The following is a 24,230-nucleotide window of genomic DNA, read 5'->3' as shown; positions in this document are numbered from 1 at the left end:
TTGAACACACAATCGAATAGAATATTCCCTTTCGTGAGTGAACACATGATTACATTGTAAATCGATTACTATCGCTAGCTGCTTTGATTCAAATCAAGTCTCTTTGTCAATATGATGCCAAGACTAGACTTGTCATATATATACGCCGACGTATCTATCTGTTCATCTAATCTCTGTTAGTGTTTCAGCATCGCTTCAAGCATGGCGACGAGCAGCTCGTTAAGTTAATTAATTGATCGAACAACGGCTCTTTGATATATCTATATGGTTATATGTATGTGGATATATAGAGGTCTCTGTCGTTAGTCATTGCAGGCATCGATAAATTTTATCTATTATTTTAATTAAATTTAGTTTTTTATTATTTTACATAGAGTTAATCTGTTAAATTTACTCAAAGTTGGCTTGTACTACATATTTTTACTCGTTTATACTGTTGAAAATTTTATCGACTTTAAAGGACAATTGACATGCGAATTTAATCAAATTTATTGACTACGTGACTATCGATTTGTTGACATAATTTAAAAAATTAATGAAAATACAATCTGACTATTTACAAATATATTCTTCATGTGATAAATTAAGATATTGGATTCAAATTCAAAAAATTTTTAAAATACAATGCATTGTAAAAATAGTGGTATTAAAAATTGACTCAATTTAACACCGCACGGTGGTAAAACGGAATAACACAGATGTAGGCAGTGTAATTTGGTGGTGTTAGGTCGGTGTACAAAAGAACAATTCCACATATAGAAATCAGGAAAAAAAATGAATTACTTATAAAAAAAATGTAATGAATATTATCTGGAAGAAATTTCAATTTTGCTATGTACTTATTTAAATATTTATTTCTGTTATACGTAATTTATTTAAAAACTACACAGTATTACGCCTGCCATTTGAATCACCAATAATTTAATTAATTAATAAAAACACTGTTTCAATGTAGTGATTGAGTAAGTAAAAATATTCACAAAGTTCAATCTTTTCAACAACGAAAAATATTTTAACCCCGAGAAATTTTTTTCAACACCGGTAATAGTATATTGTGTGACAAGGGATGAAACAAGACGATTTCAGACTAGGGTGAAGTTGGCTGCCCGAGCCGCAGGCTGACATCACCCGCAGTCTGAAATCGTGTTTTATCCTGAGTCACACACTATATTTTTCATGATTACCTGCATCGGAACTTGAAGATTCAGTGTCAGCAGTCAGTAAGAAACAAGTTAATTTCAAGCCGATGATGCGGAGAACTGTTAGAGAATGAGAAATATGTGATTTACAGTCACTTATTAAATAGTAAATAATACAAAAATATTATTTTAACTTATTTTTTAGTAATTTTATTTGGTTAATTAAAACTGTCACTTAAAAAATGAAATAAGTAAACTGAAGTGACAAGTAAACAAATGAGATTAATAAGGCTGCAAATGAACATTTAATATATCCAGCACAGGCCAGAAAAAATTGTGTTTCTTCCCTTGGGAAGAAACACGCATGTTTCTGCCCGCTGCGAAGGGATTTGTGAATAACAAATTCGATAGCAGTTGTTTGGAGCATCGGCTTGAAATTAGCTTGTTTCGACGGGCTGTAGAGACACTGAAACTTTAAGTTTCGATGCTGGTATCATAAAAAGAATATATACACCGTCGGTGGTGTTATTCTAACACCGAAAATTTTAACATCTACACCGCCTGGACTTACCCCGGTTATTTGTACAGTGTAGTATCTTTTTTTGAAAAACTAATGATACACGGAAAAAAATTGTGGTTCTTCTAACCACAATATTGTAGTAAAACATTTGTAGTAGCGAGTACTCCAATATGTAGTAAATGATACTCCATAAAATATTGATGCCACGATGTAAAATAGGATATACTATGTTACCATCAAAAAAGGTACTTGCCACTGACAAATAACAGAGGAGTATTCGTGCCAAAATTGCTTTCAAGTTTGGAATATAACAGTTATGAAATAAGTTCCGTACCAGGGACACTACAACTGGTGGGCGCTATCTCGATCAGCTGATTTTAACTTGTTAATAACGTCCCGTAATTTGCTTTTAATTTCAAGTTAAAAAAAAATTAATCAGACTGAAAACCGATGAAATTTTTTGACCAGGGATAGATTATGAGTAAACGCTCATGTAATGAAATCTAATGAAACATAATTATGTACTTCGCGTATATTATCAATTTATAAGAAGATGTATGTATATATAGTTGTGTTATTTCCGTAAACGAAGCATCGATGCCATCAAATCAAGCATTCAATAGAATTTGGTGTACATTGGCAAAGGCTTAAGTCTTATTTTAGAGATCTGAATTTGCGGGAGTGATGGGAAGTGTAAGGGAACAGAGTAATGATGTTTATTTAGCTCTCAACTGAGGATGAAGGTAGCAGTTGTAGTGGCGAAGAGGATGAATACATCGACTCAAGGAGTAGAATCGCAAAAGGACTTGAGATACGGCTTTTGCTAGCAAAACCATGACAACTCAAGACTAAAGATAGATAGAACGAGATGAGGAACTAAGAGAAACAGAGATGAGGTTATAGTAACTACTGGTTTACCTTCAGCAGCTCATGGTGTCTCTGTCGTAAATTGAAACCCCAGTGCGTCGACATTTGTGCATCTGGAGCTCCTTACGAGTTAAGCTACGCAAATTAGATTTTCTGCTTAGAAGAGAGACGAAGCCTGAGTTGAGAAGCCTCCAGATAGCTTTAGTCTGCCGCGTGCGCTGTAACACCCACATTTCTGTCTGTTGCTTGCATCAAGTTTCTCAGCTTCTACTTTGACTGTTCTCCTCTAACTCAACTCGTCATCTACTATCTGGTTCTACTATTACTGCGATACTCACCCCCGATCCTCAAGTTGCTTAATCCTCAATGGAATAAAGAAGGCAAAGTAAGGAAACGCAAAGCTGATGAGAAAAAAAAATAAACCAAATAAAATGATTAAGTTTTTTACTCATAAATAGAAAATCTCGTAAAGACGCTCACTGTAATAGAGAAAATTACAGTTTTTCTTTAAACCGGTCGAAAAGGTGAAAACGATTGGTACCTACGACCGTCTACGTTCACGTACTCTAGATATTCTGAGTAGTAGTTGAGCGACATCCAACGAAATCGATTTCGATTTCGAGTGCGCTGACGTGCGGACGACGTTGGGAATGGAAATGGCCATGAGAAACGTACAAAAGTGGAAAGACTTTTCCGATAATGGAGGTTCGAATCGCGTGCCGCCTGCCGCTGGTGCATTTTTCCATCCACTGTAACGACGCAGGTGTATTGGAAATTAATTTCGATTTCCTCCCACTGCCCATCTACCCTCATCTGTCGACTCTAAGAGTGTGAGATTAAGCCACATGAACTTTACCCCCATACCCAGCCACCATCCTTTTATCAAGTCTTGTCATATTTTTTTTTTCATCATACACTTTTTTATTTTTATTCAATTTAATAATTCAGAAAGTCGGATTTTTAAGCGACTTAAGTACTTGCAACTTTTTTTTTATATTTAGGGGAGAGTAAGGCAAAATGAGATAGAATTTTTCAGCAAAAGAAATTTTTTTTTGTAAACGCTTGTGTATAGTCTCTAAAAACCTTTTGAGGTAAGTTGATCATCTCGAGTCGTGTGACCATTTTAGAATTTTAACCAAAAAAAAATCTTTTCACGTTTACTAAAAGTGAAAATAGTGCTGTAGTAATGCTCGCATAAAAAATAGAAAAAAAATTTTTTAATTCTATGGAAAAATAAAAAATAATTATGCAAAATAAATTAAATATCAATATTCGATCCCAGCTGATAGTTATAGAATATTTAATTGCGAAATTTACGAACAAAGTTAATGAAAAAATAGTATCTCATTTCAACTCACTCTCTCTGATATAAGAGTATATAGTTGAGACCGGGGCAAAGCGGCCCAGCTAAGTAAAGCAATTTTTTTAGATATCAGCAATCGAAACAATCTAATTTCAGTCCCATGCCGCGAACGAATATTAGTAAACGCGTTAATAGCAAATACCTTCAGTCAGCGGGCAGAAACAAACTCGTTTCGTCCCTTGGGAAGAAACAAATGATTCTGCCTGCTGGTTGAAGGTGTTCGCAATTTCAGTTCTAATACTTGCTATTTATTTAATAGTAATTTCGGGCCATTAATTTTATTTACGTAAATGACATGTCTGACTTTGTGATTAAATTTTATAAAAATAAGTGTAAATGATAAGTAGTATTTATACACGGAGAAAAAATTAAAGGAACTGTTCCTAGTACGTTTATGAAATATCATCCTATACCGTTATGGTAATGATTACTTGATTATGGGATATAGACCCATACTTTCTGGGAAGGTTTCCATATATATGGTAACAATTCCTATCATTTGAACAGTTCCCATATCGCATGTGAAAAAATCATGGTAATGATTACCATACTCATAGGAATAGTTCCCATAAGCAAATAGGAACCAATCCTATAACCACATTGTAACGGTTCCTAAGTATATGGTAATGGTTACGATAATATTATGAGAATGGTTACCATAATATTTAGAAATTATAATAATTTTTTTTTGTAATAAGCGTTTTTTTTGTATACTTAATCTTTTTGTGAAACTATATTACAATAAAATATTATTTTTGAGCAGATAAAAATTAATTTGTAAATAATAATAATAATAAATAACTTCATAATAATTTACACTGCAAAATTCTATAGAAAAAAAAAATTATTATAATTTCTAAATATTATGGTAACTATTTCCATAATATTATAGTAACCATTCCCATAATATTATGGTAACCATTCCCATAATATTATGGTAACCATTCCAATAATATTATGGAAACTATTCCCATAATATTATGGTAACGATTACCATAATATTATAGTAACCATTACCATAGGTACATAGTAACGATTACCATAATTCCATAGGAACTATTCCGATATCATATACGAATTATACCCATATTTATATGAATGATTACCATAACAGGTATGGGTGCCGTTCGTATAATCGATACTTTACAAAAACCGATTATGGGAACCATTCCCATCATATATTGTCATTGTTACCATAAATTTTTCTCCATGTATAAATTGTAAATTACAATTTACGTTTACACTAATAGTTGATCACACTATTGGTCTAAAATTAACTTGTTTCTGACTGGCTACTGACAATGAAACTTCAAGTTCCACTGCAGGAAACAATTTCAGATTACGGGTGATTTCAGCCCTCACCTAAAGCTCGGGCAGCCAACTTCACCCTGGTCTGAAATCGTTTTGGTTCATCCCTTGTCACACAATATGCTATTTTATGATTTTTGATAACCGGATCCAAATTATTTTTGTATATTGAACAAATATAACATTATTTTACAATAATTTCGATTGAAAAATGTATTTCGTAGTACAACAGTCCTAATTATTTACAATATACTGAATTTTTATACGAGCTTGCCTCCCCTAATTTTGCATCTTATTACAAAGGCAGAGTATGATAATTTGTGTAAGACAGACATAGCGGATATTAAATGGTAACATGTTGGTATCTCTTTCTGTTACAGGTGTGCGGTAAAGTGTTCAACAACGCCTCGGCTTTGACGAAACACAAGCTGACGCACAGCGACGAGCGGAAGTACGTCTGTACGATGTGCGGCAAAGCATTCAAGCGGCAGGACCACTTGTGAGTTCATCTCTCACCTCTCTCTATAATTACAGACTGTGTATGCTCCTGTACAATCATCATCATCCTTTAGCTACTGAAGATTGGTGTGTTTATAATACCTCTCTTTCTCTTTATCCTCTGTTCACTCTTTTCACTGTGTTCGCTTATCATTCGCTTATTTATTCAGGCCCTCTTATTATCAAGTCGTCAACAAAAAACAAAAAAAATCAACCGAATCTATTAATCTATCGATATTTTATTAAAGTTTTAAAAGTTTAACGTGATATGATTGACCCAAGAGAAACTCCAGAGGAAACGAAACGCTGCAGAGGAAACACCAGGTGGCAAATGCAAGAGAGCGTGCTTGGACAGAGGATTCAATTCTTTTTAAAATGGGAAAAGGAAATAAAGGAAAATCGATAAAGAGATGGTCGGTAGAGTTAGCTAGTTCTCTTTCAAGCTCTCTTCAGCTCAACCAGCTATGTATTTTTCTTCAAAGACGAATCTCTAAATCCTCCTTCCACTGACGCTCTGCTGTCCATCGGCTGGACTACTTCGCTTTCACAATTCCAGTTTATCCTGCTTGGACAGCATTTCTCTTATTTTATTATTTTCTTACATTTTTTTCTTCTCTTTTCTTATACAGCTATCGCAGTTATTTTAACAACACACTCACAAATACATGAGCTGATACAGCACCACTGTAAGAACCCTGTTTTGTTTTTACATCTGTATATATGTGGATATATATACAAACTTTTAAACTTTTATAAAATATATCTTTATCTGTTTTCATTTTTTTTACTTTTAAATTCAATCAATCAACATATTTTTGAAAATCAATATTAAATAAAAATGTAAAAAGATAACATTTAGGTAAAAGGACTCGGAAATTATTGCCAGAGATAAGTAAAAAATGATATCCTTTGAGAATACCTTTTTTAAAAAAAATTTACAAAGAAAAAAATTTTCCATGTATTGCAAAGTGATCGTTTTTTTTTATTTATTTTACTAGAGATGTAAAAAATTATAAAAGTTTTTTGTTTCATTTGTCGAGTTGAGATATGTTGAGTTTCATAAAAAAATTAGGGTTGTGTGAATAGTATTCGGATCGAATATTTATTATTATTTTTAACTTTTCGAAGTATTTGTAAATTTTCATTTTATTCGAGTTCTACTCAAATTTACATTCGAACTTTGAAAATAAAATTTTTACAATGATTCAAATTTTCAGATTTTTAAATTTACGAACAATTTGAAAACGTACAAATAATTCGAATATTTAAAATTTTTTAAAAAATCGAAACATTCAATTCGACACGAATAATTTGTAAATTCGAGTTATTCACACACTCCTAAGAAAAATCATTAAGAAAATATGCCATCTATTCTCTTTCTCACACACATGTGAATAAACGTAACGATCCTTGTTGCACTTTCATTAGCAAATGAAAATTAAACATGAGCCGTTCTCAGATATAAACTAAAGGTGTGCGAATACTCGAAACTTCGAATTATTCGAGGTGAATCGAATCGAACAATTTGATTTGAGATTTGCCTCGAAGATTCTAACTATTCAAAAGATCCGAATAGTTCGAAAAACTCAAATAGTTCAAAAGATTCGAATATTTTGAACTTTTTTAAATCTTACTTTCATTGAGTTTATGATTATATGGACTATTTCCAGGTACAAATATAAATAAAATAATAGTTTTTCAATTCAATAAAGTCATAAATACTAAATATTCTGATGTAAATTTCGAATTATTCGAATCTTTCGAACTATTCGATTCAAACAAGATTCGCACACCCCTAATACGAACTGAAATTTTCAAACAAGAAGTATTTCATTCAATAAATAACTTTACAGATCGAATAAAATATTTTATTCAATGATTTGAGTCATTTGAAAATCACCTATTTCACTCTCTTAAATCTTTTAATAATTTCACAACGATACAGTTATTAAAATAAAAAAAAATAATGAAAACTACTTAAACTTATATTCATCTCAATCGTCTACTTTGAAGTTGTTTCTTAGTAGAAATAGAGTCTACTTAGGTACAACCGGATGACCGTTGTAAACGTAATTCTGAAAGAGGTTAATGTTCTTCAGTGCTTGTGTTATATTAAACGGTAGCTATGTTAAAAAGTTGAGGAAATTAGCTTTTACAAATTAAACCCATTTCCATGAAGGAACGTAACGGTAGGATTAGTAAGTAGAAAGGGTCGCTCGGACGAAATGGCTGAGTTTAAGGGGATCTCCCATTCTCTATCGGTAGGCTATAAAACTCTTGGAGACCTCCCTACTCAATTGGTAACCTTTCGCCATTGCTATATACGACTCTGCCAATGTTGTTTAAATTTACTGGAAACGATATTCTATCCTCGAATACATCTAGTGTGGCGGGGGGGAGGGGGGGGCTAGAGAGTTTCTTCTGTCTGTGAAAACGGAATCCCGGCAATTCCAATACCAGGATCAATGGCGCCCGATACAAACGAGGGATCTGCAGTAACAACCAATGCCGATCCTCGTTAACTTGTAAATCTAATTATACCAAAAACCAGAACAAGCTTAAGAATTATTTCTACCTACATATATATTCTATGTCTTTTACGTAATTCAAATAATATCCATTAAGATGATAGAGTATGGGAACTAAAAGAGATCTTTGGTGGTCGGGTAATTGTAAGAGTAATTTGTTTGATGGGTTTCCATCGTCAAGGGGCTTTTTCTTCCTATAAAAATTCTTAAAGCTCTCGTTGTAATGTTATCAATAGTCCCTGTGGAAAGATCTTGTTTTGATCCGGAAGTGGTTAAGGAAATTATCAGAGCACTATAATTAGAGACAATGTTGTATTACTTGAGTTTAATCCGAAAAGCAGGAAAAAGATAATTAAAATAAGAAACAGAACGAAATGGCGACACAAGAATAAGAAGAACCAGAAGAAGAAGAGGAAAGAAGAAGGAGAGTGGTGAGTGATTCCATGAAGGGATGGTTTCGTCGCAGCAATTCAGCTAGGGAATTAATGCAATTATAACCAAGTTACTGTCGCTTCTTATATAAAGTGAATGCCGAGGAGTTGAAGAGAGCAGACAACCGGGGTAAAGTTGGCCCTGGGCAGGCGTGAAATTGCTCTTTCTCTCTCTCTATCTCTCTGCCTACTTGTTGCTTACTCCTCACTCAGTGAATGACCCCATTTACACGCATGAATCCTCGTCTTTAAAAGAATCTAAAAAGAGGGCAGGGTTGCTTTGATACTCGATTCTACGATCTGTTTCATTTTTTATTTATTTTACTGTTTTTTTTATCAATAGCACTAGCTTTAGGAAACTCAGCTTACACTATTCCCTTGCGGCCACGTTAAAAGCACATTCGCTCTGGTACAACCGACCCTCAGATAACAGAAACCTGCTTCTGCTTCTGCTACAGGTACTAGTACTGCTACTGCTACTGTTAGCACTGGTACTAGTACTGGTGCTGGTTTTCTCTTGAACAAGAGACTACGCCTGAGGCTTTCAGATGTCTCTGAAGATACCACGACAACTGTACCAGAGTTTACTTCACTTGAATAGATTTTCAAAGCTGATAGGTAGTTGCCAGTGGCTCCTTAGAATCATAATTAGGATGACAAGAACAAGACTACTAACATAACTCATTTTCCTTTTTACTTTCTTCATCAATTTAGCTTCAGGATACTCTTAAATGTCTTCTTTACAATCACCATCATAACCATAGTCATAATCATAATCGTAATCATAATCGTAATGATGTTGGACAGTATTTTTGTTGGTATAATGTCAACTATTTGTTGTTGTTTTGATACGCTTTTTGTCATAGTGTGTCTGGGTGTGTATGATGTGAATGTGTATCATAAAGAGAAAAAAATATGTGATGCTTTGATCATTGTAGGAATGGCCACATGCTGACACACAGGAACAAAAAGCCGTTTGAGTGCAAAGCAGAAGGATGCGGCAAGTCGTACTGCGATGCACGGAGTTTGCGTCGTCATACTGAAAATCATCATGCTGGGAGTAAGGTTAATGAAAGCGTGAGTCCAAGCAGTCCAACAACAGGACCACATACTCCAAACACCCCAGGCAGCAATCCAAGCACACCAAGTACACCCGGGGCGCCAACAACCCAAAATGGTCATGGGCATACGGCACTAAAGCAACTTCTCGCTAGTGAACCCGCTGGACAAACTCAGCTCCAAAAGGTCAGTTACTATCTAAACTACTTTGTTATTCATATATACAATTTACTCTCATAATTATAATATTTATTGTTATCCTCATTATCATATTTAACAAAATAACCATAGTAATTTAATGACCAACGAATATTATGATCAGTAATAAAAAAATTTTTTGCAAGCACGTATTTTTTTCTATCAAGGTTTATAAAAATTGATTTCTGGGTGGAATTTATATTGGAATGGCTTGGAGAGATTTATCGTGATTCAATATAAGTCTCAGAGGTCTTTTACGCGCGCGGAAGCAAGAGTAAAACGCGCACGTGACCTTTGGTGAGGATGATAAAAAGAAATAGATGGAAGAACTAGGGAGTATATATATATATATATATTTAGTAGAAGGAAGGGTGAGAGTGCAGACGGGATGAAATGAGGCCGTATAGAAGCGGTAGGATGGTAGAGGTAGAAGCTAGTAGGAAGTAGGTAAAGAAGGGTGAACGGAGGTGAAGGACGATGAATAAGGAGGGATAATCGCACGAGCATTCGGGCGTCGATTCAGAAAACCAATCCAACGATCTAACTTTAACCATAGTCGCACCTGGCTCCTAAGCTTTTTCCAGATGAGAAACCTCTCGTTATCCCAGCATCTAGCATCTCTGGCTGCCACTACCAACCGACCGTTTGCCACATCATTAATCACTGATATTTCATATTCTCTTATAAGTATAACTTAGACATACTTATATCTTCTGCGGAATCTTTCTAGTGGTCTCAGTTCATTTTCAGTAGATTTAATAGAAATCTAACTATTTTTATTTGTCCTCATACTGGAATTTTTGATGAATTTCGCAATAGTATGTTTTGGTTAGTCTAACTTGTTCCAAAAAAACCATTGGTTCAGAAAATGATGTATATTGAATATAACGTGCTTTGATTACTTTAATAACGTTCAAAGATTCACAAAATTTGTTTAATAATGTATGAATGATGGACACGTAAAATTTTCAAAAATAACTAAAAATGATACTTTGGTACCTTTGTTCTTAAAAGAACAGGAATAACCTGTAGCTGGAACAAGACTGATCTTGTAGCTGTAACAAGGCGGGTCCTGTTGCAGCAACAGTTCTTTTTTTTCCGTGTGTTAACATGAGCTAGATTTTCAATTTTTTATAATAATTTTTATATATTATGAGCAGATTCAAAATTTTGATTAATAAGTGGATGGTAAAAATTTCATTGTCATGTTTTCTGTGATTGCTAGTGAATAGTATTGAAAATTTTGCATAATTATCGTTTGTAAATTTCTAATAGCTTGACCAAGTTAGAAAATTATTAAAGCCAGATAAGTATTTTTATAAATTGTAGGAATTATTATATTTTAAAGTCGACAAAAAATGCTGTTTCTATGACTTTTTTCTCAAATAACTTTTAAATTGAATGACCTGGATAATTTTTGTTAAAAATGAAGTTGAAGCTAATAGCGTAAGCTCTGGTTTTATTTTTTAATATTTTTCAACATTCCAATTTGGGTTAGAAATTATTTTAGTGAGAAATTTACTTCTATTTCGACTGCCGGAGAGTATTTTTTTTTTTTTTTTTAATATTTCTGATATTTTGTGTAATAGTTTTAAGCTCGTAAATAAACGAATTAGGTTAGGTAATATCCAAGTACACCGGAAAAGTCAGCAGATGGCTCAAGGATAGAGGATGCATGAAAATGACCGGTTGTGAGAGAATATATATAAGATGTAGTTCTGATATACGGTAACCCAGTTAAATCTGAAATCTAAAGTTACATTAAATCTCATAAGTAATATTGGAACGAGGATTTTATTTTTTTTCCGGTAAATAACGAATTCTGAAAAATATTGAGATAAAAAATAACCAGCGAATAGTAAAGGAGATAAAGATATAAGTATAAGTAGAGTAAAAGTATAAGGAAAAGAAAAGTAAGAAAAAGTTGGTGTGATTAATTTATTTTTCTGATGGTAAGTTGGCGAGAGTGGTGTAAAGTTTTAATTTAACGCTCACGCGGACAAACTTTTCAAATTAGCGCAACGGCAGTTAGCTTGGTTCTGATTGTGAGGATTTACCTTAAACTTTTTTAAAAATTTATATATATATATATATATATAGAATAATTAATTGTAATGATGACAAAATATTGATAATAATAAAAATAATAATAACAATAAATCGTGCATGTTGAGTATGGAATACATTTATATATTTATAAAATGTAAATAAACAACACCGGACAGAGCATTGAGGGGATTATTTGATGCACCTAAAAATGTATACACTCGGGATTATTTTCGACAGCTGAGTACACTAGAAAATACATTTTGTTTCGTGTAAACTCGTTGAACAAGCTTCATACCATAGATTATTGGTAACGCAGGATGATTCGAATAACACATACGTACAGCAAAATGTATTATTATTATTATTACTATTATTATTACACTATAAAAAATTTTGGTGTAAAAATGGCCCCCGAGAACTTAACACGACTGTGCAGTGTGAAATAACGCTGTAAAAAGTCGTCTGTGTAATTTATTTATCCGTGTAATTTCAACACAGTGTAATCTAATTTTTTTTACACCATTTCATGTTACTCATTATAATTTTAATTAATGAGCAACAAATAATATTGAACATTTTTAATTACTTAATCGATAACTATACTAATTTTATTCAGGGTAAAGGTACCGTTTTTGACCACTTTAGGGCCAGTTTTTAAAATGCATTCAAAGATACTTTTATCCCACTATTGAAATGGCAATTTTATTTAATACTTTTCATTGATTATAATAGAGTATTAAATGTTCAAAAATGGAGCAGCGGCCACAAATGATGCTTGTGCCCTAGATATTAAATAGAATTTTCAACATTTAAATATTTTTCTTAACGGAAAATTATAATAAATTACACATTTACACGATTGACGTTGTAAAAATTTTTAATTCACACCGCTTAGACTTAACACGATATTTGGTGTACTTTTCACACCAAAATTTTTACACCACACCAAGTCCAAAATTTTTTACAGTGTATAGTTAATAGTAGTATTATCCCGACGGGCTTTCTTTTTTTCTCATTCACTCATACCCTCTTACCCAGTATAAACTAAATTCTGCGTAAATTGGTATAACCAAGCCAGTTAGCCATCGGATGTGAAATGGTTTCACTAACGCAAACAAACACCAGCAAGACATTTATCCATATCCAAATATACGCTGAATAAGCTTGGAAACATTGGTTACTAATTTACGTTCGCTGCTGGAGGAAATATATATAGGTTCAGTTATTGTAGGGGTTGAATTTGTAGATTGCTAATTCTCATTACGATCCATCTAAAGCTACACTTTGGTTAAACAAATCCTCTTTCGCTAAAATATATTTATTATAACTAGCTTTGATAAAGTCGTTAATCAAAAAAAAAAAAATAGTTTTGATATGAATAGAGAATTCATTCAAGCTGAAGGCTATAAATGCTGATATATGTGTCTCTGCTATATATATATAAAATATATTATCTATAGAGGGATAGAGACAGAGATGGAGTATGAAGGATGAAAATATTAAACATACAAATGGGATTTTGGAAAGTGCATCATCGACTAGGTGAAACGAGAGAGAAGCAATCTAACGTAAACGATTGGATGCTCTCACACACGAGATCGTCTCGCACCTACCACTCGATTCAACGCGTTCATTTGATATACAGCTAATTAGAGATCTGAATCTGAATAACCTACACACCACCAATAACAACAATAACAACAATAACAGCATCACCTAGCAATGTAGTTCTATAAACGGCTTATTCCTACTGCTCATGCTTTTAGAATAAACTACTACTGTAGTATTAGTAAATATAGTCACACACTGGACATAAAATGGACACGGAACATTGGATATGTGCGTGTGTGTGTGTGTGTGTGTGTGTGTGTGTGTGTGTGTGTGTGTGTATGTCGCATGAGAGATGGGATCGGTAGCTGGATCGCATTCGTTGGCATAAAATACACCCGCTGTACTACCAGTGCATAGCATGGGACACTCATGGCACTACTAGGCAGTTGGTTCGAGCCTCGTTTCCCATTGTGTGATATGGTCTCTACTCTGAAAAGTGCATTCAAGCGTAGCCCTTTCACGTTTACGATTTATCGATCTCCTACGTCGCTAAAATATAAATTATATTGCCTTTCAAATCTATATATATGATATAAAATATCATCAATAATAGAGAATACGGTGATTCGAGTATGCGAGATATATTTTTAAAAATAGATATATTTTTAAACGCATAAGTGAATTTGAATTCCCTTTAAAGATATTATGCGAATAGTTAATATTAAAATCTTGCCAATAACATGAAAAAATGAACGGAGAAAAAAGTGGGTTGTTTTTATTAGTTTCATACGTTTGTACAGAATTTCACGATGTTTGGAGGTTAATAAAGATATGCCGAAGGGTATAGTAATGCCGGGACAAAAATTCGTTACGAGGAATGCGAGGATGCTTTTTCAAGACCATGGGTTTTGTGTTATAGATAGAAGAGTTGTCCGTTTCGATTCTACAATCTCGACGTGACGATTTTTGCAGCAACCTATTGGGATATGAAGATATTTTTTCTATCTCTTTCACTCTTAACAATAGTTTTTTTTTTTTTGTTATCCTATTTCTCTTTTTAGCTCGTGATCCTGTTAAAGTACCGACATATAATAAAATGGAATAAAATCTCATCCATGTTTCGCAACAAATAGACATAATGCCCTCTATATATATACATATAGAACATTTTTTTCTTTTTTTTTTCTACTCACAACTTTTTTTCATTTTTATTCTTGTTTTATACGCTTGACATCTTTATTTTATGTCGACGCGATAATTGACAAGGAGATGCGAAATAAGAGACGAGAGCTAGCGAGTACGGTGGACTGGTTGCAAATTGCGAGAATGAAAGTGCAAAATTTTCAAGCGAAATAATTGGAACCCAGATGAACGTTTGAATTGCGAATATGAATCTCTCGCTTTTTGTTAAAAGTATACACGCGACACATTTTATTCAACGTAAATTAGAATTGCTATAAAATTTTAAAATATTCTCTGTCATTTTATCATTTATATATTATATAATATACATATACATTTTATAAAGACTATTATTACACGATAGCATCTCTTACATATTCTCCCTTTACATATATATTTATATTATATACATCAGAAGGACTAAAAAAAAATCAATTTCATTCACGCTTTCACCCCTCAAAAGTTATTGTATAGTAAAAAAAAAAATTTCACTAAATTATGCTAAAAAATGAAATATCATCTTAAAATATAAATTTTTAAATATTAGTCCTAAATATAAAAAAAAAAAAAAAAACAAAATTTTTGCGCGTCTTTACACAATTCGTAGCAAGAAAAAAAGTTTGTAAAAAAAAACCGAAAAGTTAAAGCGAAAAGAAAAATGAAAATTTTTTTTGCGCGTCCCTAAAATACGTATATATACAGGGGAGAAAAAAATATAGTAAAAATTACAATATTGTAGTAAAATGACAGATATGAATAAATACATTCTGTATTTTAATTATTATAAAACATTTAGTAAAATTTGCTGGTTGGCAATTATTACATAAGAAGATATTAAAAATTATTATGCATAATGTATTTTTTGCTAACACGATTATATTTTTTTACTATCGGTATAGTAAATTTTATGTATTACAAGTTCAAAAACTTTTGTTCAAAGGAGACATCGGGTCGTCAGGCCTTGGAAAGAATTCGCGCGCAGGAGATCAAGGTTCGAATCTCGGTTGAAACAAAAATGATTTTTTAAAAATAAAAATCGACACCAACACCAATACAGATGACAAATAACAATAATAATCAAAATAATAGCAATAATAATGAAAAGTTAAAAGTTATTAAAAATTTAATTTTATTTATTTACATTCTAATATAGTAAAATTGACTAAATAGAGTTGTAATTATTAATAATCGGATTTTTAATACTTCATATTTGACATATAAATTTTACTATACATTATAATAAGTACTCTAAAATCAGTATATGATAAAATACTATACGACCTGTATAAAATATACGTATCTATTTATGAACTTCTCATCTAAATCATAAGCGTTTTAAGATCACTATTAAATTTAGTAATTATTATCATATTTTTTAGTAAAATTTACTACATTTTTTTCTCCGTGTATGCACTTACAATTGTTATATTTTTATAACTTTACAAGTGAGTACAGCCATCGAGAAATAATAACAATAATAATAATAATAATTGGTAAATTATTTGCTTTGAAATAGCAAACGCGTAGACTATATCGTAGGGATGTCGATATTGCAATTAGGTGGAGGCAGTTACGATCAGACAATACGATCGCGCTCTGGTTCAAACTATTTCAGATACGCCTTGTAGCCTAATTTGGGCAATTTACGTTCGAATTCAACAAGACGGTAAGAGAACATCTCTAGCTAAATTTCGTCTCATCTGATCAATTCTCGACGTCATTTGCAAACACATAGGGGAGTTTCGAAATAGGAGCTTTGTAAGGCAATAACAAACTTTTTTATATTGATAATAACGAAAAATAATACTTTTAATAAAATTTTAAACTAAATTAAGATAATTTAAGTTAATAAATGTGGTTGGGGATACATTTGAAGAAAAATAATTGAAAGCATTAAAAGAAATTAATTTTAATTTTTTTTTGTAACGCGTAGTGTGTCCAGTTTTATAACAACTGAATTAAAAAGTTTCCGGCAAAGTAACCTCAGAAAAAAGCAAAAAAAAATTTTTTTTTGTGTCAGTCGTTTTCCCTCGAGAAATACGAATGTCAAAAGCACTCAGGGTATTTTTTAGTGAATGGAAAACGCAGTTTCCTTGCAGTTAAAGTGAAAAGCCAACTGCGAACTGCGATGAGCGAGTAGGCGTCGAGTGAAAATGGGAGAAAGTGAATTGGAGGGCAAAGTGAAAATAAAAATAAGTAAAATAACAAAGAAAAAAAAAGATAGCATCAGAGGGTGAAGATGGAATGAATAAAAAAGTTATTGTGAAACGTACCTCCGGGAAGCTTCTTATCGGTGGTGGAAGTACAGCAAGGGGATGAATTTTTTTTTATATATAAAGGGAAGGTAGACACGCGCTTGGAGAAAGTATAAAAGGGACGTGGAACCGTTGGAAAAGTTTGAAAATGAAAATTGACGTGCTGCAAGAAAATATGCGGAGAAAAAAAAAATAAAATAAGTTGAGAGATCTCGACACCTGGTCTCCGTAATAAGCTGCTCCGCGTCGTCACGTTGGATGCCCGCCCTAAGAGCTGCTAGAGTCGCGCCTAAGCGAATTAAAAGTATGAGAGCGCTCCTTCTTATAACTATGCCCGACCAACACCATCAAGACTCACTGACTAGGTAGTAAAAGTAAAAAGTTCACCATCTATATCTACCTTCATCTATTAAACTCTTATTTTTTCTTACCCTTTATTCTTATTTTTTAAATTCTTCTCCCTACAAAATAACTTAATTAATTTAATTCTAGTTCATAAGAGCCTCTCGACCTTGTATCGGGTATTTTAATTAATTTATAAATGAAAATTAGTAAATATAAAAGGGATTAAATAACTTAATTTTGTATATAATACCCGTCAATATAATATTATTATGGAAATAAAAATCATACCGGGGAAGGGCGGGAAAAATGGGACCGCCAAGGAAATGATAGATTTTTATGCATTTAAATATGCTGGATCTTGTTTTTTTGATATCTATTAAAAGTATTATACAGGGGATGGGGGGGGCAAGATGGGGTACTTAAGAAAATACTGTTTTCAAGGACTCAAATACACTAAATCTTTTTGTTTTTAATGATATTCAAAGAAAATAAAAAAAAATTTCAGTTGCCGTTAAAACAAAAAAATTTTCACTTTCGCGGACAAAATAGGGTACTCCATAAAAAGGTGAAAAAAAAAATTTCTGCATATTAAATAAATTTGAATAAATTAAATTTTTTTTTTAGGTAATTTATATGAAAAAAAATTAAATGTTACACAATTATTGGATGCAAAGGAAGAAAAATAAACTTTTATTAGTATTTATGATAAAACAAAAGTCATTAACATTTATTGACGGACACTCGATTTTTGAAAAAGCTTAAGAAAAAATATTCAAAATAATGCTCAATTATATTTACAAAAGTGATTTTGGAATGTTTAAAAAAACATTTAAAAAATAAAATTCTTTTTTTTTATAAAATGTTGGGGTTCCCCCCCCCCATCTTCTTTCCCCTATATAATTGAATTAAATTTCAAATTGTCACAGAAAAAAAATTTTTCCCCGGCGACTACAGCAGATCACCCCCAAAAAAAAAGTAAACAAATTTTATTTTAAAAAATTGATTGTAATAAAATTTTTTTTATCTATTCGAAGTAAAATAAGAGATTTGCAGTACTGTTAGTAAATAAAGATTCATAAAAAACAAAATCATTTAAGGTAAATAAATTATACCAAATTTAAATATAGCGAAGGAGACACCGTATGTATTTTTGTGGCCAACAACATACTGTAAAAAATTAGGAGTGAATTTAGAGTAATTACGGATTCTATTTAAATCCAAATTCACTCGGAGTTTTAGAGTTTAAGAAAATAGGAGTTCCGGAGATTGTTGTTCCAATGGAACGAACTGGATTTTATTTCAACCCACATTAACTCCGATTTGGAGTTTCAGTATTAAAATAAGCCTCCCATCGGAGAGAATTGTACTCTGAAGGGATTAAATAAATATAAAGTCATCCGCTTCTCATTCACTCTGGATGTAATCCACGTTCACTCCTCAAATGTTTTACAATATACATTGAATTCATTAAAAAATTTCTGAAAAAATTCGAAAAAAAAATTTTGCCCACCCATTTTTTTCATCCTTCCGCTATTTGATTTTCAATATATAATTTTTCAGTTTATTAATTTTGAATTTAAATTAACGGATAATAGCCGTTGAATTTAAAAATAAAATAAAAAATAAAATTATAATTGGAAAGGAAGGTAATGAGAGAATTAACGGGCAATATTCAGTAGCATTCATTGTAACTTTAGCGGTTTGAATATAATTAATTAATGGAATCCACTGAACGTTGTTTTCAACAGAAATTCTAGTTGTAGAATTACAAAATGAAGGTTTAATAAGGTATGAACCTAGTCGACCAAACCCACCACGACCACTACCATCACTGGTACTGCTACTGAAACTGCCACCATTTTCCGACATCGATAATTAACAAATCTAATTTAAAGCTGTAGTAAAATTCATTTTAACAACTAACTCTTTCTCTTTCACTCCAATTGATTAAAAGTTCTCTTTCTTCATAGTAGTAGTACAGCTATTTTATAATATGTTTCGAACTGATAGCGTACCGATGGAAATCACGGAAATAATTATTTTTTTTTGTACTGAAGCTATGGATTAGCTGTAACTTTTGATTAACGTAAAGTTTGGTTTAATTGTTTATTACAGAACTCATCGTCGAGCAATGACGGGTTAACGAAGCAACAGATCGAACTGATTCAGCAAATAATGCAGCAAACTCAACAGCAACAGCAACCGTCAAATTCACAACAGCCGATGAGTAGTTCACCATCAGCGGTTGTAACGCAAACTTCGAAAACCGGAAAACCAACAGCAAAGTCTGTAACATCAAATGGTATTAGCGGTTCAGTAGTCAGTGGAACCGTTGGTAGCAATAGTACAAGTTCTAGTCCTAAACCAAAAGTCTGGAGTCAAACCCAGGTAAGTTTAAGTTATTACTTATTTTAGATGCTTTGTATTGACAAATATAAACTTTTCTGACAAATTCAAACTCTCTACTCTCTGAAAATAAATTTTAGAAGCTTTTACTAAATGAGGCAGTTACTTATTTTGTCACTAAAAACTGATAGTTTTAAAAATTAACTTGTTAAATTTTAGCAATTTAATTAGTGACATTAAGTTGCATTGATTAAATAGTATTACTAAGTGAAAATTCATCATTTCATTAAATATATGGTCAAAATACATGACGTTAAATGTCTAACATCGGCCTCACAAACTTTTTCATTAAACGCTGATCATTTCTAATTGGTCGGATGCAGTGTTTGAATTTTCTTAAAGCACTAATGCATTCCTTCTACCTCAAAATTTGAAAAAAATGGGCGTGATATATCCCTACTCTATGATCCAAGTTATCGAAATGTTCAAGATATGTTACCAGAGTGAATTCATTTTTACTCAAAGTTAAACCACTAGCAAAGAAAATTCTCTTAATTGCACATGGAATTTAAATTTAACAGCAAACGACTGTAGAGTAGATCATCATCATGCGTCACCTTAAGTTTAGAACCTTTTTTTTTAAATGACATAAAATATGTATAAGACTTTTTATTAAGTTAGTGTTCATGTTTGCTAATTAATAAAACAATAAATTATAGATATGATTTTAATTTCGATTAAATGAAGAAATATTTAATTCAATTGTTGATGATTAATTAAATAAGCAGCTCATTATTTTTTTTTTATAATTGAATGAATAAATTGAAGAATATAAACTTCAGATTGATTTTCATAAAAATAAATTATCAGAATTATCGCGACTGCATGACCTCGACTTTAGGAATTTCACGGCGTTTTAATTTTGAGCATCATTGTATAAAATATCGTTGACAACTAGTGGCGTCGCGTATCATACTAGTTATCTAAAAGACTATTAACTTGCACTGATTAAACAATTTTACACTAAATCAGTAAAAATTTAACTGATACACTCAGTAACTTATTTTTCTAACTTTGAATAAGTGGAAATTATTTAAATTTTTATCTCAATAAAAATAAACTAACTGTGCGCTCTCATAATTTATAATTAAAATATTTATTAATAATTCATTATTAACTTAAGTATTTCTTGATTATTAATTTGTTTTCACAAATTATTTAAAAATATTACCGTTTATTACCATAGCTTTTTTATCAACTAAATGTTAACTAATCAACTAAAATAATTATAACTCTGTTATATAACTAAATTACATGGATTATACTCATGGTTCGATATCACAGTGGATAGAGTAGTTTCTCAACGGCTTTGAGGTTCTGTCTTTGCAACCCACCGAAAAACAAAAAAAAATCTCTGCCCGATTTCACTGACACCAGCAGTTAATTTCACTGAGTCGATCAGTAATTTTATTTCACTAGGGCTGTCAGTGAATTTTACTGATTTCGTAGATACCATTACACCGAAACAAACAGTGAAAGTCACTTTACAACTTAAAATACTGATAAATTTCTAGTATAATATTTATTGCTAGTAAAAAATACTGTGTGACTCAGTGATAATTATTTTATTTTTATAGAGTAGATGATCTCATAAATTAGTGAGAGGTTTAATCTTTTAAAATAATTTAATAGTAAAGTAAATAGACCAGTCCAACTAGTCTAGATTCGTCAGTGTAAAAATAAGAAATTGCAATCAGAGACATATACCTTTAAAGAAAGTGGAAGCTAAAGAGGAAGAGAAGAAGAAGAAAGAAAAGGGATATAGTGAAAGGCCTTTAAGCTTGAAACGACTTGCTCAACCTTTCATGTCCAAGCTTTCATCAGGCTTGATTAGTTTTCCTTGGATGCTGAACTCGCGATTTCATTCTCTGTCTGCACTCCTACTCGGTCTTATTAGTTGAATTAATAGCCTTATATTCTTTTATACTTTTTCGTACTTTATTTTATTTTCTTTCATCTTTTTATATTCTTTTATATTACTACTCCGTCATCGTTTCACTAAGGGCATTAGTGAGTTATGCAAAAAAATGATATAATTACAGCCCTTGAAACTTTTCTGTCAGTTGCATATCCCGTTAAATTCGATCGGATTAATTAGACCCAGACTATGAGAAATCCTTAATTACCACTCATTTTTCTAATACTATTTTTTAAATCCGTGTAATTTTTTTTTTTATTATTAATTTATTACTCGGTTAAAATGGGCCATTGAAAGGATGAAAACTCGATGGAAATTGAGAAAATCTTTTGAGTTTGGTAAGAAAAAAAAAAGGCGAATATCTATCGAAGGAATTGGACCGAGAAATTCTTTTGAATTTGAAAACTCAGTCAAGAGAGAAACCAATTTGATTCATATTTTTTTTTCTTTTACTTGCTTTCAACTATTTTCGAGCTACAAATCTTTGATTCAGAGGACCCAGACTTTGTTGGTAGAAATTAATTTTTTTAAGGGGCAATAACCATAATTCAGTAGCAACAATTAGGTATAGGAATGTTCTCGTAACAAAAGAAAATTTTGTCTAAAGATAGGAACACTAAAGAAAAGTGTAGTTATTGGTTAAAGGGAAGGGGGCAAAATGGGCTCAGAGAAAAATGTCAATACTGAGATTTTTCCCTAGTTATGCTTTTTTTTAGTTCCCAAATAAGTACTCGGTGTGAATATAACTCAAGTAAAAATCGATAAAAATTCTAAGTGTGTATGTGGGGGGGAATAGTCACCGGAAAAAAATTTTTAGCTCAATTTTTTTTATCTAATTTTAAGTCATTGAATAAATTATAGCCCACATTGCCCTCAATGTCCATGTTGCCTCTTTGTAGAATTAAAAAAAATGTAAAAGCTCATGTTGCTCCTCTTTTCTCTACTATCTTAAATAAAAATCTGTAATTTGCTGATCCTAGATACATTTCATGATAGTTTTCCCATAAAAAAAGTCCGTGGAAAATTTTCTCATTAAACTTTTCTCTCATTTAATAATTTTTTATCCGTAATTCGATCTACGATTTTTAAAACTCAAGGATAGGTTTTTACCGTAACCCCATTGCTTTGACAGCTCTATTTTTTTTTTATTAGGTAAGTTTCATGAAAATCTGTCTTTTACATTTGTCCTCATGTGCATTTTTCAAAGAATTTTGTCATAATCTATCATAATTAGTCTAGTAGGTTGCAAAAATACTGAAAAAAATTTCTGCGGTTGTAACTTCCAATAACTTTTGGATGATACGTCATAATGAAATCCTGCTTTATGTATGTTGTCACCTATGAAATATGATATAAATACTACTATTTATAACTTCGTTGACAAATGGGTCTTTTGTTTTGTATGAGGTTCATAAGCATGTGAATTAGGGTCGTCGTTAAAAATTAAATTTTCTCAGGCCCCTCATAAAAAGCCTCTTTTTAGTGAACAAATACATGGATAATTTGGTTTTTTCTTTTTAAGTCAAAAAAATACGTGCCTCAGGATGATCAAAGTTCATTTTTCGATACAATCGCGGTTTTTTCAAATATCTCATGAAATAAGCAGATTAAAGGAAAAATACATAAGAACACTTTTGTAGGAAATTAAAAACTTGACAAAAAAAGTAGTATTCATTTTTTTTATTAATTCCGTATTTATGAAGATATTTAAAAAAAAAAAACTTTTTAAGATCTTATCAATTGAGCATTTTAAGGATTACGATGGTTAACAATAAAGTTTTTTCACAATTATAAACAACTTCGTAACTCGTAACATATCAATCATCAATGCTTGTTATAGTTTCTATATATTTGGAAAAATGTTATTTTCAACATTTGTAGTCCTTAAAACACTCAATTCATAAGATCTAAAGAAAGCTTTTTTAACATCTTCATAAATACACATTTTATAAAAAAAATGAACATGAATTTTTTTGTCAAGGATTTAATTTTCTCCAAAATTTTCTCCATGATTTTTTCCTTTAATCTGCATACTTCATGAGATATTTAAAAAAAACGCGATTGTAGGGTAGGGCGGGGCTAGTTGATCATAGGGGCAAGTTGTGCAATCGAAATATCTCGAAAACTAAACAACTTACAACAAAAGTGTAAATGGTGAAAAGAAGGGGTTACGGGAGGAGAACACAGCACGCGACAGATAACGGCTGTCTAGTGCGCAGACTAGCTGACAGAACGCTTTGTTTTTTTTTTGTGTCAAAAAAAAAAAAACGGATGTTTAGACTTTTTCTCCTACACTTGCTGAAAAAAATTTTTTCGTGATCACGTAAGTATCCAAGCATAATGTAGTTATTGCTCTTTCAATTATATATGATTATTTGTTTTTAATTCTTATCATTCTATCATAACCTAACTTTTAGTTTGTTGCTCCAATTGGGGCTAGTTGAGCAAGGCGCGCTGACTGCTTGCTCAACTAGCCCCACTAGATTTTTATTATAGACAAGTTAAATTTTTCTTTACTTAATTAATAATTTTCAATTTATTTGTACATGTGATGATTTAACATAGTGTGTTACAATTACAATAATTCGTTTTGATGTTATAATAATAATTATT

The 24,230-nt window shown here is 31.7% G+C and overlaps 1 protein-coding gene across 1 annotated transcript in view; it reads left to right on the top strand.

The window, feature by feature from the left end:
• The window catches only part of LOC103580569 (uncharacterized), a 221,879-nt gene that overhangs the window by 159,600 nt on the left and 38,049 nt on the right, over nt 1-24,230 (top strand). Inside the window, exons 8-10 of the mRNA XM_008562374.2 lie at nt 5,578-5,696; nt 9,593-9,899; nt 19,409-19,681. Of these exons, the coding sequence (XP_008560596.2) occupies nt 5,578-5,696; nt 9,593-9,899; nt 19,409-19,681 (699 nt within the window). The remainder of the gene's footprint in view (nt 1-5,577; nt 5,697-9,592; nt 9,900-19,408; nt 19,682-24,230) is intronic.

This window comes from Microplitis demolitor, chromosome 6 (assembly GCF_026212275.2).
Source record: "Microplitis demolitor isolate Queensland-Clemson2020A chromosome 6, iyMicDemo2.1a, whole genome shotgun sequence".
Taxonomy (NCBI): domain Eukaryota; kingdom Metazoa; phylum Arthropoda; class Insecta; order Hymenoptera; family Braconidae; genus Microplitis; species Microplitis demolitor.
Note: the sequence above shows the minus strand (reverse complement) of the source record. Positions and strands in the feature narration are given on the sequence as shown.